Source organism: Xyrauchen texanus, chromosome 19, assembly GCF_025860055.1.
Source record: "Xyrauchen texanus isolate HMW12.3.18 chromosome 19, RBS_HiC_50CHRs, whole genome shotgun sequence".
Classification (NCBI taxonomy): domain Eukaryota; kingdom Metazoa; phylum Chordata; class Actinopteri; order Cypriniformes; family Catostomidae; genus Xyrauchen; species Xyrauchen texanus.
Window position 1 is genome coordinate 8,725,073 of NC_068294.1, and position 14,430 is coordinate 8,739,502.

The 14,430-nt window shown below is 38.5% G+C and overlaps 2 protein-coding genes across 2 annotated transcripts; both read right to left on the reverse strand.

The window, feature by feature from the left end:
- Nucleotides 1–1,984: 1,984 nt before the first annotated feature.
- LOC127659473 (probable tRNA(His) guanylyltransferase) lies at nucleotides 1,985–7,012 on the reverse strand. The gene is made up of 6 exons (XM_052149320.1): nucleotides 6,550–7,012; nucleotides 6,141–6,317; nucleotides 5,797–5,966; nucleotides 5,342–5,430; nucleotides 3,082–3,189; nucleotides 1,985–2,989 (listed from the first exon to the last, which is right to left on the reverse strand). The coding sequence occupies exons 1-6, from the start codon at nucleotides 6,801–6,803 to the stop codon at nucleotides 2,828–2,830; spliced, it is 960 nt and encodes a 319-aa protein (XP_052005280.1). The 5' UTR covers nucleotides 6,804–7,012; the 3' UTR covers nucleotides 1,985–2,827.
- An 856-nt stretch (nucleotides 7,013–7,868) lies between these two features.
- LOC127659480 (probable pancreatic secretory proteinase inhibitor) lies at nucleotides 7,869–10,306 on the reverse strand. Its single transcript, XM_052149328.1, has 4 exons — nucleotides 10,138–10,306; nucleotides 10,011–10,042; nucleotides 9,806–9,918; nucleotides 7,869–7,914 (listed from the first exon to the last, which is right to left on the reverse strand). Exons 1-4 carry the CDS (start codon nucleotides 10,187–10,189, stop codon nucleotides 7,869–7,871), a joined length of 243 nt encoding a protein of 80 aa, XP_052005288.1. The 5' UTR covers nucleotides 10,190–10,306.
- Between the last annotated feature and the right edge of the window lie 4,124 nt (nucleotides 10,307–14,430).

Consider the following 14,430-nt stretch of genomic DNA (forward strand, 5'->3'; position numbering starts at 1 on the left):
ATCTATCTATCTGTCTATCTATCTATCTATCTGTCTGTCTATCTATCTATCTATCTATCTATCTATCTATCTATCTATCGATCTATCTATCTGTCTATCATCTATCTATCTATCTATTGTCTGTCTATCTATCTATTTATCTATCTATCCTCTGTCTATCTATCTATCTATCTATCTATATATCTATCTATCGTCTGTCTGTCTGTCTATCTATCTATCTGTCTATCTATTTATCTATCTATCTATCTATCTATCTATCTATCTATCTATCTGTCTGTCTGACTATCTATCTATCTATCGTCTGTCTGTCTATCTATTTATCTATCTATCGTCTGTCTGTCTGTCTATCTATCTATCTATCTATCTATCGTCTGTCTGTCTGCCTATCTATCTATCTGTCTGTCTGTCTAACTCTCTGTCTGTCTGTCTAACTCTCTGTCTGTCTGTCTGTCTGTCTGTCTATCTATCTATAGGTCTCTGTCATCAGCTAAAATAGAAAACAGATGTGGTAGGATTTAAAAAAAATTAAATTTTATTTATTTTTATACCATGAGAATTCCTCATTCCTCAATTATCTTGTATATACAGATAAGAGAGTTTATCTAATGGTTGCATTTTGAGTAAGAAAAAATGTTGGTCATTGAATGAATTTTGTATCAAAGCATTGACAAGATGATCCACAGTTCAGTCCACAGACACTGATGTTGTGTTGATCGTATGAAGAGTTTTTAAAATGTATACTAAGCATTGAGAAAAGCAATAATAAATGTTATCTTGGTCATAGTCAATATGATATACAGTATCTTTAAATGCATGTACAGTTGTTACAGTTACTACTTGCTGTTATACAACACTCACTGTTATAATTACAACACGAAACGGGGTCAGGAATACTCAACATAACATTATGTGTAATAAAATACACCTTGGCACCAACATAACTAGCACAGACTGTAGTGTAGAGGGAGGATATGTGCATCTGTGGTCATCCATTAAATCTAAAAGTACATCTAAGAGAGAGATTTTAGATTTCATGATTATTAACATGTATGCTGTGTGAGCAATAATAAATGACCCAACATCAAAGCACAGGAAGGACAAACACACAAGATCCTGTGTAATTTTGTCACATTCAAATCTATGTAGCGGACTTTCATTATTGTCAAGGACTCTCACTTCATTTAACATGCCCGTGTGGATTCCATTGTATTGGAGATGCAATGGCACTGAAATTTGGCTGGAGAGAAAACCCTCATACTGAGAGTACACTGTGGGGGAAGGGGTAAAACAGATGCTTATCCCTGCAGGACAGAATAAGATCCCGGTGTCATTTTCTGGTATCTCCTTATCTTCTCCAGGGATCTGGAGAAAAAAATAGCATCATGTAAACCGCTTGAATACTGGGGAAAAACACACTGGAAAAACTGTTTTGCCAGTCAACATAAAAATGTGTTTTGAGGTAACATCTAAATGATCTGTTTTGCTTCATGTAAAATCGCCCCGATTTTAGAATTTCAGGGGCTCCAAACAACTGTCTGACTAACGGCCCACCAAACATCCAGGGGCCACATGCAACTTTATGGTGGATAAACTGGTCAGAAATCTTACTCAATATGACTGTATCAGCCTGACTACATTAGGTTCACCAACAAGTCATTTTTAAGGGTTAGATCAAGTAGAAATTGATACGTAAAATGACACTTTCACAGTGTAGACTACAGATAAATAATAATATTTCATGTTCTAAGAGATACATTTGTATAGTTTATCATTGACATATCATTGCAACCCCGTTTCTTGCATTTTCAAAAAAAACATGTTCTCCCAGTGTTGGTCAACATTTATATTGATGAATGAATGGAGAATAAAGAATGGTTTCAAACTGATCATTAGCTCCATCTACTGTCATCACCGTCAGACAGAAAATCTGATAGGGTTAACCATAACCACATATTTGAGGAAGGGCCCAAGATGCTGATGGCAATGAAAAGTGTTTTTATTGAAATGAAAAACCAACAAAATACAAAGAAAACACTCTCGAGGGAGAACAAACAGACTGGATGACAGGACAGGATAGAAATACAACCGGAAGTGAGACTGAACAGAACACATCGATCTGATGGGGAAGGCAAGACAAATGAGAGAATATAAAGAGGAAGGGAAGACTTCACACAGGCGCTGCCAATAAATCACAAGCAGTATGTTAAAATAAGGGAAAGTCCCAAACCATTTCTTACAATTTTGTGTGAGAGCTGACATAACATAGTTGCAACACAATAAATATAGTTACAGTTACCTAAGATTATAAAACTAAAAGCATGTGTGGCCTTGTTGAATTCATAACAGTCAAATATGAAAAGAGGTCTGACTTAAATGATGCCTGATTTTATAAATGTTTTCATAAACAGAGAAACAGCTGTGAAGATTTAAATGAAAGAATATTATCAAAAGTAACCTCTTTATTCTGTCAGGACATAGTAGTAATGTTTATATTAAGATACATATTTAAATTTGTACATTTTTTGTAAAGTTCTAATGTACTGAGTTCGTCTGAAGATGGGTGGTTTTAGAAAGAAAAATGAATAATTTTGTATGGATTGATAAAGCACATTCTAAGTAAAAAGTGGTGCTATTTTCCAACGTAATGCCAGGTCAAATTGTGGGAGGTGTTTTATTTCACATCTCAAGAATCAGTGGCCTCCCCATTATTATTTTTTTTCTCTCAAAAAAAAAAAAAACAGAACAATTTATTTTATTATTCTTTATTAAATATCAACATAAAAAGTAGATGCATTTTTGGCATGGTCCAGGCTTTTTAACCTGGTGTTTAACATTGGTCGCTTTCCAGAATATCTGGATGTTCTTCCCAGAACTGGTCTCCAATGATATCGCAGGAATGTGCAGTAACTGTCTTCCTGGTCCGTGTCACAGTAACTTCTGTCTCTTCCTCACTGGGTCGCTTAATATGTTTTGTTGTCGTTTCATTCACCTAAGAAAAATAAAAGTGAGGAAGACCATGGTTTGGAAATGTCATAAGTCATAATGGCCAATTTATAAAAACATTTAGAAAATACTACACACCTTTTCCCATATTAAAGTCGTGCCTTTTCTGTGCAGTGCAGTTTCATTATTGTAATTGATATTGAACTCTGAATACAAGATCTCATTCTTATCTGCAGCTTGTGTTCCCTGGAATAGTAGAAAACATGGGATAAATGTAAAGGTACCTTGTGTATTTTATATTATAACAAGAAAAACATTGTAAATAAACAAACTGTTCTATTAGATTGAATTAAAATGATCTGGACAATAAATAAATAGTTAAATAAGCCTTATTAACCAGGATACCAGGCTTGCTGACATCAGTCTACTTATTTACTTCACTAAAATAGTCAGCTTTTAGGCACAATTGAAATGTTTACACTTTTTATTAATACAGATTCATGTGTGGGTACTAGGTGTCGACTGATAGTGGATTCTGCTGATACCGATAACAAAGGTGGTGGGGAAAGGCCAACAACCGATAAATTGGCCGATAGTTTTCAAAATCTATTTATAGAAAGTAAAAAATGTCTTGTTCTATCTTTACTAAAGGGGGCAAAGACAAAGTCCAAGTCCCAAATAAATCCCAGATGCAGTTTATTGTTTAACCCATATCCCAAAAATGCAGGTGTTTTAAACAATCCAGAAACACACTGGGGACTCTTATTTTGAAATCACAAAATAATGAAATAAATTCAGCAACTATAAAAAACAACTATCTGCACTGACTAATCTGTAAAACTGCTTTATAATGTCTACCTCTACTGGGTAGAACTGCTTATTGGACAATAATTTTAAATGAGCGTGTGACAAGATCTAATCAGCTATTGACACACACACATCTATATATATATATATATATATATATATATATATATATATATATATATATATACATACATATACACTCACCTAAAGGATTATTAGGAACACCATACTAATACTGTGTTTGACCCCTTTCAGCCTTCAGAACTGCCTTAATTCTACGTGGCATTGATTCAACAAGGTGCTGAAAGCATTCTTTAGAAATGTTGGCCCATATTGATAGGATAGCATCTTGCAGTTGATGGAGATTTGTGGGATGCACATCCAGGGCACGAAGCTCCTGTTCCACCACATCCCAAAGATGCTCTATTGGGTTGAGATCTGGTGACTGTGGGGGCCATTTTAGTACAGTGAACTCATTGTCATGTTCAAGAAACCAATTTGAAATGATTCAAGCTTTGTGACATGGTGCATTATCCTGCTGGAAGTAGCCATCAGAGGATGGGTACATGGTGGCCATAAAGGGGATGGACATGGTCAGAAACAATGCTCAGGTAGGCCGTGGCATTTAAACGATGCCCAATTGGCACTAAGGGTCCTAAAGTGTGCCAAGAAAACATCCCCCACACCATTACACCACCACCACCAGCCTGCACAGTGGTAACAAGGCATGATGGATCCATGTTCTCATTCTGTTTACGCCAAATTCTGACTCTACCATCTGAATGTCTCAACAGAAATCGAAACTCATCAGACCAGGCAACATTTTTCCAGTCTTCAACTGTCCAATTTTGGTGAGCTTTTGCAAATTGTAGCCTCTTTTTCCTATTTGTAGTGGAGATGAGTGGTACCCGGTGGGGTCTTCTGCTGTTGTAGCCCATCCGCCTCAAGGTTGTGCGTGTTGTGGCTTCACAAATGCTTTGCTGCATACCTCGGTGGTAACGAGTGGTTATTTCAGGCAAAGTTGCTCTTCTATCAGCTTGAATCAGTCGGCCCATTCTCCTCTGACCTCTAGCATCAACAAGGCATTTTCGCCCACAGGACTGCCGCATACTGGATGTTTTTCCCTTTTCACACCATTCTTTGTAAACCCTAGAAATGGTTGTGCGTGAAAATCCCAGTAACTGAGCAGATTGTGAAATCCTCAGACCGGCACGTCTGGCACCAACAACCATGCCATGCTCAAAATTGCTTAAATCACCTTTCTTTCCCATTCTGACATTCAGTTTGGAGTTCAGGAGATTGTCGTGACCAGGACCACACTCCTAAATGCATTGAAGCAACTGCCATGTGATTGGTTGATTAGATAATTACATTAATGAGAAATTGAACAGGTGTTCCTAATAATCCTTTAGGTGAGTGTATATATATATATATATGTGTGTGTGTGTGTGTGTGTGTGTGAATATTTATTTATTATTTATGTATTAAAAAAATAATACATTAACTGGCTATATCTGTGTTTGTTTGCTTTTAATCAAATTGTTACCAGAGCTTCTGCCAGCAGGTTAGTAAATACTTGAAATGATCATACATTAAGCCTGTCCTCAGCTTGAGTTGTGGTCAGTCCACCTTTCTGCACCAATGTCCAGAACGCAGTGTTGTACAAATTGTTGATGTGACCTGAGAAATGATAACAATTGTCAAAACGATATTGAAATTCTACAACCAAAAAAACCCAAATCCTTTATAAAGAGTCAAAAAGTGATTTCACATCTATCTTTTTATATAATTTTATACATCATTAAAGTCAAATATGCCTGGGGTAACAACCTTAGTAAATTGTCAATAGTGCAAAAAATGTCTTAGATGTGTAGTTCCCCCAAAAATTAACATTCTCTCATCATTCACTCACCCTCATGAGGGTTAGTAAATGATGAGAGATTTTCAATTTTGTGTGACCTATCCCTTTAATTAACCCTATTGTAATGTACAAATAATCATGTTTCAAACATACATTTTAATGCTTAAAAAAACAAATTTACTTACAATCTGCCTGTCTCCAGCTTAAATAGTCCCTAAGGTTACGGTTGCTAGGATACAGCACCACCCTGCCATCAAAGCTGGGCGGGTACAGCAGTGGCTGCTCCCCAAAATACTCCTTCCAGTAAAAAACAAAGCTAGAGGAAAACTGGGAAGTCACATGGGTCATCAGTTTACTGCAGGGAGAGAAGAACAATCACATTAGATGTGACGTTAGAAAACTGACAGCCATTAACAAATCGACACCATCCATTTCTGGTTGTTTAATATAAGGATGTGACATGGTTTTGAAATAACCTATATGTTCTGGTGAGCATTCTACTTATATACATCACAACATAAAATCCTACCTGGTCCTCCTTTTGAACCAGTTGGTTGACCTCTTGAACACAAAGCTGAACTCATCACTCTGTCCATATGCGATAGTGATGTCATCTAGTTCCTCCATGACTGAACGGGCACTGCGGCTCATCAGACACAGAGCTCTGTTGTCATTGGGTTTAATGAACTGATGCTGATCTGAAAACCTGCAAAGAGGATCATGTTGGAAATCACTTTAGTCATGCTTTACCCTGGGGGGAATCAGTTTAATTTCTCGTTTGACTCATTTATGATTGCTTCCAAGTTATGACAGAAATTCTATTAGCATTTCTTTAGTAATTTCAACAAGAGATGTAATGTGAATTCTTGCATTACAACACTATGTTGCAAGGTAACTGTGTCTATTACCAGCATTATTAATTACAGAGATTGACTTACTTATGGAAGTTGCGTCCATCCAGTCGAACCACAATGTAGCAGTTTCTCAAACACGTGTCGTCAAGCTCAAAGTTTCTCACGTACTCAAACTTACTTTTTGCCATGACTGATGCTGTACTGAATTTATGACTTGGTGTAATGTGCGCTGTACGTCCAACGATTAACGACAACAGTCTCAGCATAGGGATTATATGGCACAAACGAGGTGTTAACTTACTTGAAATTCCTTGAATTAATTTATTACTTCTAAACATTAATGAGAGAATTATCTAAATTGCATCAAGAGTGCTCGTTGTCGCAAATTACATTTTAATAAACATGTTATATAAAGACTTCCAGAAATCTATTGTCGCTATATCTTAAAAACGCTTCATATAATTAATTTATTTAAGGATATAGCACAAAAAAAGTTAATTGTATAAGCGGAAGTGTATTGTGTCAAATCTCACATGTGAGTGAACGATTCATTGTTTTGGTACGTCATTTAAAATAATCCCTCAAAACAAAGGTCAGAACATTTAAGTTCCGCCACCGGAGATTCCTCAAAACATCTGCTGCTTTATGACGAAACTGTCGCGTTTTTTAAAAAAGGTCACTTTGTTGTAAATACTATTTATGGCGGAACGACATGTTTCGTTGGTACTTTCGTAATGAAATTCAACGATTACTGATAAAAATGCCCTATACAACATGCTCAACTTGCAAAAACATCTGAATAAAGCTTCTAGCACCAACCTTATTGGTCTTGGTGCCAGTTTTAACATTTTACTTATCTATTTCCAAATAACAATGTAACAATTATATGTTAAAACTATTAACTTGTACAAATTAACACTGTAGAAATATGAGACATAAATGAAGCTCAGTAGGTTCATTTTATTATCAAAACCTTAAAAGTATAAATGATCTTCTTGTTAACATAGTTAGAAAAATTAGCTGTATCTCAAAAACCCTCACTCTTGAAACATTGCACTCTGAGAAGCTGCTACAGAATAAAAATAATAGGCTAATAATAATAGCTTAAATATATCTAAGCAACACAGCACAGCATCGATGTAATCCAAACTGATTGGATGAGAAATAAACTGAAGGGAGCAATCAATAAATGCAGTAACTGTAAATGATTAGATCACTCAAATATTATACAACTGACACGCGTGGTAATTCGATTTAGTACTTAAAACATGGACACATCTGTACAGGTATACTGATGACATTCTAAGTGTGAAACAGGTCTAGATGTGCATAGCAAATAACACTTATAAACGAACATAGATAAGAAAAGGAGAAGTGATGATGTCATTAGGGATTTCTACACCTCAACAGCACCCTTCTTTCACAATCAAGATGTCAGCATTAGTGTGCCTAAAAAACAAACATCCTATTAGTGATTTAACATCCCAGCATCCATACAAGCATTACAGCTCAGCAGGGGCGGATCTACGGGGGGGCAAGGGGGGGCAGGTGCCCCCCACTCTAGAGCCCCCCAGCTGCCCCCCTAACTTTGATGATCCAAAATCTGTACTTGTAAAAACAACCCGCTATTATGTCCACAAGCTTCTCAAAACAGTGAACTAAACAATACATTTACCAAAAGTGAACAATTTAATTTTTAATTTTAAATGTATCGTCAGCCCCTCCCCCTGCCTCTCACTGATTCAAACGTACAGAGCGCGACAAGCGCGTTCGCTCGCAGTCTGGCTCACTCACACAGCGAGTCTGCTCTGCTGCGGTGTCCCTGCAACCCGACTGGACTGGAGAGACTGAGCTGCTGCCCCACTCAGAGCCTCTGAACAGGTGAAGTGAGTTTCCAAAGGCGTAGTTTAAACACACGTTTAACTTGAACATGAGCTTACATTTGTAATGAACGTATTCTGTATGGTAAATAGGATACATCATCATCAAAACAGCGAGTCTATTACGTTAGCCATTATCAGCGGTCAAATCGCTCCCTCCAGACAGACACTGGAAGATTATCGCAAAGAGGAGAGCTTTAATGACCTGTGGAGTCTAGCAATTGACACATGCAATGGTTGCAACATTTCTACCATTGTCAAATCAAAAAGAACCAAACACACTTCTAGGAGACTACATGATACTCTTGTAACATCTACACTTGGACAGCAAACACATGTTGACAGCAAAGATGCCTTTAGAATAGGTATATTCATTCCCATTATAGACTCAATGATCAGTGAAGTGGACAGGCGCTTTTCAAACACTAGCAGCAAGATAATGAGGGGTATACAAGCTTTAAACCCATCAAACAATGACTTCTTAAAGGAAGAATTGGTTTTGTTAGTGGCTGAGGAATATGGCTCTGACTTGCAAGACTTGAAAACTGAGATACACCAGGCAAAAAGACTTCTTGAAAGAAACAGAGCAAATGGCAAAGTAAACCCGTCCAGTTTGACTGAGTTTGTGACGTTCTTGGTGCCTTTTAAAGAGGTTTTCTTTGAGCTTTTTCGCCTGTGCAAGATCGCTATTGTTTTGCCAGTGAGTACTGCTGGGTGTGAGCGAAGCTTTTCAGCTTTAAAGCTTGTAAAACTCACCTGCGCTCAACCATGGCAGATGACCGTCTGAGAAATCTGGCTGTTCTCAGTATCGAGAAACAGCGTGCAAAAGCACTAGATTTAGATTTGTTTGTGAAACGCTTTTGCTGCAAAGCACAACAACCGTCGCCTTAAGCTTTATTAAAAAGATAGGTGATCATGGGTCATTTGTGGACTATAATTATACGTTTTTAATTATAATTATAACTTTAGTATTGCCCACTGTTCTTTACTTGTAGTCCACTGCATCTTGTACTTTTCTTTTTATATTTTAATTTTTCTTGTTATACTTTTAATTTTTAAAAGATGCATTTTTGTTGTGTTTGAACACTGCACTGGGCTTATTCATGTTGTGTTAAAAACCTTTGTAGTGTGTACGGTCATGATTAAACTATAACTACTGTGTTTTTGTGTTTGTTTTGCTAAAGCAATTCACACATAGTGATTCCCATGTACCGTCTTTGCCACCCTGCCAAGACCTCATGCCACCCCTTTGCCCCCAGATGTAAAATTTTCTAGATCCGCCACTGCAGCTCAGTTACTTACTGACAGCATAAGAAATTAATGGCAAAATAAATAAATATATTTCATTATTAGTGCAAGGATAAAATCTTTACAAGAATTCAGTGCAATGTTATTTGCAATGTAGCATATATATGTAATACTAGACGTAAGACTTTACTGAAGCAATCAAATGGACTCACATTATCTCTACACACAGGGCACATTCATTGACGTATGAGATGCCATCATTTCCACACACAGGAGAGTAATTGAGAGGACATGCTTGATCAACACTCAAACCTCCACATGCAGGCTATCAGATAAACACACACAATCCACAATAAATAACTACAAATTACACTTCATCTTCTGTTGGGTCATATTTAGGGTCCAGTGTTTGCTTACCCTTCGGCAGAGTCTAGATTTGTCCTCTGCACCTGGAAGAAGTGGAGATAGATTTTGTTGGCGGCATCCCATTCCAATAATGCCATTCTAATTTAGGAATCACAGTAAAGGGAACACCTTGACTCACCAGCAGAGAGGAGGAGGAAAACACTCATCAGTAGCACTGCTGTTCTAGTCATGATGCTCAAAGTTTAAATCTGGATTTGCAAATTCTGGAAGTATCTTTCACTGTCAAAAGGCCTTTCTTTTGTAATGCTTTACAAACCTGATCTCTTCTTTCCCTCAACTGACCAGCTCGTTTGTGAGTGCTGTAATTTTTGAAGAGGTGGAGAATTGTGCTTATATTTTGATGTTCACCCCACCTACCGGCCCACCGCCCCCAGTCAACAACAGTGTGAACAGAGCCTCTCTATTGTCTCACTTTATTAGAGATAAACATTCCAGTCTGTCCAAAAATTGCTGAGCACAATCCAAAATGCACTGGCCTGTATAATGTCCCCAAAAACAGGTTTGGCTGGGGGGTGTGTCTCTGTTTATTGGCCCCAAAGTGAAATTAATAGAATTCCACTAAAATTTGAATGCAGATAACAATCGCGTATATAATGATCATAAGTTAGAGTATAATTAAGCAGAATGAAAAGGACTGGGGAATTTTAGTTCATAAGTCACAAAACAATATGTACAGTATACCTGTATCAGGGTAGTTGACATGACGAAATAGAACACTGACAGAAACAGATAAACAGCACCTAATTGTTTTTCAGTTTTAAAAGCATTGACAAGCTGCTTAAAATATGTTCTTTTACAGATTTTTTCTTAAATTTAATCTCCTCATTGTCCTTCTCACTATTGTCTCTGGTATTGTTTGCAGAGAAAAAAAATCTATTTTGTTGCATCGCACGTTGATTTGACGCTACATTCATTCTAGTCTACAGCAGTTCAGCTGAAATGCATCCGGTTAGCATTATAATGACGTCACGAGCTTAGCGCTTGTGCTCTTTGTCGTCCTGTAACTTCTCAGCAAGTGCGAAAACTACGACTCATTTTCCCAAACCAGCAGGCAGAGAGGGACAAAAATGAAATCTCTGTATATATAATTTATTTTCCTAGTGATCATTTTAGATCAGGGTTGGGGAGCCTTTTTTTTTTTCCATTCAAGGCCATTTTTTTCCATTCAAGGTCGAGTATTTACGAAAATATTCAGGGGACATATTTCTTGCAATTTCTGATTGTGGGTTGAAATTAACAAATGCATTCCGTTACGCGCTCACACACCAAAAACACTAGAGGGCCCTCTATTATACAATATTTTGTTGTTCAGGGGCATGAGGTCACACAAACATGTTGACACTCAGGTAGATATACAAAGTATGTGAAAAACATTCACTTGGAGTAATATCGATAAATGAGTTTGTTTCCCCATTACATGTTAAAGCTCATTTAACAATCACCTGCAGAAACAGGTTTATAAAACCTAACCTCTTGATAATTGTACACCTGAAGCACAAATGCTAGCGCTGCAGCATTTATCAGTTGGGTTGCTAGGAGACATCTCTAACGACAGTCAGACCCCTGCCAAGCTAATAGGAACATTATCGTTGTGTTTCCTTAAATGACAGCTTCCAAATATCAGGGAAAGGAATGCATTTATGGTTGGCGATATCAAGTACGAATATCCCACATCCAGGAAGGCAGACTATTTCCTGTTTGAGCAAATCACTCAGTTTTTCTGCTCACCCTTCAACTTCTTATGACATTAAAACACTTCCAGCAGTGAGAGTTCAAATAAAAATGTAACATGAGGTCAATAGCCAGATGTATTAGAATAATAATGAACATGCAAGTCAAGTGGTGCACAACCATTGTAATTCAAAGACACAAATGCATGGAGTCTCAAGAAGCTTTATTTGGGAGTTACCATGAATATGAGAGAACAAAACAATGCCTCATATTTACAGATCAATAGTCAAGTCAACTTTTGAACATGTCCACACTTGCTCATCTCACTTTTAGCTGGTGTCAGAGATGGAGTTGGACAAAAGGCACAGACTAAGGGCTGGGAGGACCAAAGAATTGATCTGCAAAAAACTAGGGATATGAAAGTGTATTAGGCAGGAGGAAAAAAAGAGTTTAATGGGTTTAGGGCCATGAAACATGGGCCATGGGTACATTTGGGGATAACCAGGGTACAGCACAGGCTCAGCATCCATGGCAGCAGTGGATGAGACCGGTGTAGAGGTAGTTGTAGTGGTGGGTGCAGGAGTAACAGCTGGGTTGAAAGGAAACATTTGATACCAGTCTGGCTGTTGTGGTACTGGTTCTCCACCTCTATGGTTATAGAAGTAGTAATTGGGATCAAACATGGGATGAGGGAACTGGGGTTGCTGGGATACAGGGTCATAGAGAGCAGTTGGAGAAGTGGCAGGGGCTTGGTAAGTAGGCACAGGTTTTGGATGGAAATGTGGAAAATGCCACCATGGTTGTCCAAATGGTGGCATTTGAGGGATGCCAGCTGGGTCTTGGACAGTAACTGGGGAAGCAGTATTTGGGGGTAGAGTAGCTGGATGGGCTTGGGTAGTAGGCACAGGTTTTGGGTGGAAATGTGGAAAAGGCCACCATGGTTGTCCAAATGGTGGCATTTGAGGGATGCCAGCTGGGTCTTGGACAGTAACTGGGGAAGCAGTATTTGGGGGTAGAGTAGCTGGATGGGCTTGGGTAGTAGGCACAGGTTTTGGGTGGAAATGTGGAAAATGCCACCATGGTTGTCCAAACGGTGGCATTTGAGGGATGCCAGCTGGGTCTTGGACAGTAACTGGGGCAACAGTATTTGGGGGTCGAGTAGCTGGATGGGCTTGGGTAGTAGGCACAGGTTTTGGGTGGAAATGTGGAATTTGCCACCATGGTTGTCCAAACGGTGGTATTTCAGGGATGCCAGCTGGGTCTTGGACAGTAACTAGGGTTGTAGGGTCAACAGTAGTTGTGGAAGGTGCAGGAATAGTAGGGGCAGTTGTTGGCTGCATCAGAGGACAAGAAAGAGTCACTTCTCGGTCACCATACAGCACAGAAAGGTGCATTTCAGAATCCTGAAAACATGAATTGAAGTGAAGCTTGTATAATGAATCCTCAGCAATGAGCATTAGTAATGCAGCAGGACTCTTGATTCCCAGGGCTGTTACCTTCATTTCCCAGCAGCTTCCTGTGAACGGTGCAGTAACAACCAGTGCTCCACCAGTAGTGTCCAAAGTGAACTCACATTTGGAGTACGTTAAAAGCAGTGGCTGCCATGATCCATCAACAAATGTAGGAAGAAAAAAAGTTCCAAGTTGGACTTGAACAAAACTAGAGAATGAAGTCACTCAAGAATAAGTGCCTTACCTTTAATTTGAACAGTATCTGCCCTTGCTCCAAGTGAGATAACCATACCAGACTGGAAGCAAGAGACTGTTGGGAGGGGCAGAGTCTGTGGGCAAGACATCTGCACTGGTGCCCCCATTATAATCATTGGCAGAACATAACTTCCACCCTGTCAGAGACAGCAAGGCATCTTTGAACTTGAAAGGCCAATTTGCAAATCATGGTTAGAGCCAAGCAACAGTGCACTTTGCCACCTACTCACAAACCTGTTTTCTGACATTACAGCCATGGTACGGAGCAACAAATGAGACGTCTCTGCGTACCCGCTTTAGAGAGAATCCACAGCTGGCTGGCAGCTCAGCCAAAGGCACCGGAGACCCCTCTCCTGTGAGGAAAATATTTTGCATAAACAGAGCAAGGTCACTTTTTAAATATTGATCAAGTTGTTCAACAGCTAGTGATGAAGTTCAGTATTAAGAATAATGCTCTCACCTCCATCTACCAGAAAGTGTGGCATTCTCGGTCCCGGAACATTCAGGGTCATAGCATCGTCACCGCAGTGCACAGAGGGAGCCATTTGTTTCAGCTTGGTCTCAGCAAGGTGGAACAGTGCTTAAAACAGAACAAGTCAAGCAGGTCACCCATTTAGTAAACATATTAAACTTGTATCTTAAATCTATCATCCATATTACACTAATATCGAAGTGATCATTCTCTTGGGTCTCCTTTGCAGTAGACATTGTACCTTGGGTACCATTGCCAATTGCAAGTCTCCCAAAACTGCCTGTTTTTTCCAAGATGACTCCAGTAGGTATGCCCACATTTGAGAAAGCCTCAAGACCAGTAGTTAAAGATGGTATCAGCATTGCCAACAGCACCACAGTAAAGTGCAAGATAGATTTTATCCACAGCATGGCAAAGTATGGTGTCATACCTTACATATCAAATAACTATTGTTATTATAATTCTTTAAATAAATAAATAATAATAAAGAAAATAAAAAAATAAATAATAATAATAATAATAATAATAAACTTAACCACAAAGACTAATCTGTTTCTTAAAA

What these genes read in the sequence shown, in the direction of transcription:
- LOC127659473 (XM_052149320.1), bottom strand. Translation starts at nt 6,803, where the DNA reads ATGTTTAGAAGTAATAAATTAATTCAAGGAATTTCAAGTAAGTTAACA. An exon ending in AAGCTGGAGACAGGCAGATT is followed by an intron (nt 5,431 to 5,796) that starts GTAAGTAAATTT and finishes ATCATTTCTCAG; the next exon opens with GTCACATCAACAATTTGTAC. An exon ending in AAGCTGAGGACAGGCTTAAT is followed by an intron (nt 3,190 to 5,341) that starts GTATGATCATTT and finishes CTACTATTCCAG; the next exon opens with GGAACACAAGCTGCAGATAA.
- LOC127659480 (XM_052149328.1), bottom strand. Translation starts at nt 10,189, where the DNA reads ATGACTAGAACAGCAGTGCTACTGATGAGTGTTTTCCTCCTCCTCTCT. An exon ending in TTTCCTCCTCCTCTCTGCTG is followed by an intron (nt 10,043 to 10,137) that starts GTGAGTCAAGGT and finishes CACTTCTTCCAG; the next exon opens with GTGCAGAGGACAAATCTAGA. An exon ending in AATCTAGACTCTGCCGAAGG is followed by an intron (nt 9,919 to 10,010) that starts GTAAGCAAACAC and finishes TTTATCTGATAG; the next exon opens with CCTGCATGTGGAGGTTTGAG.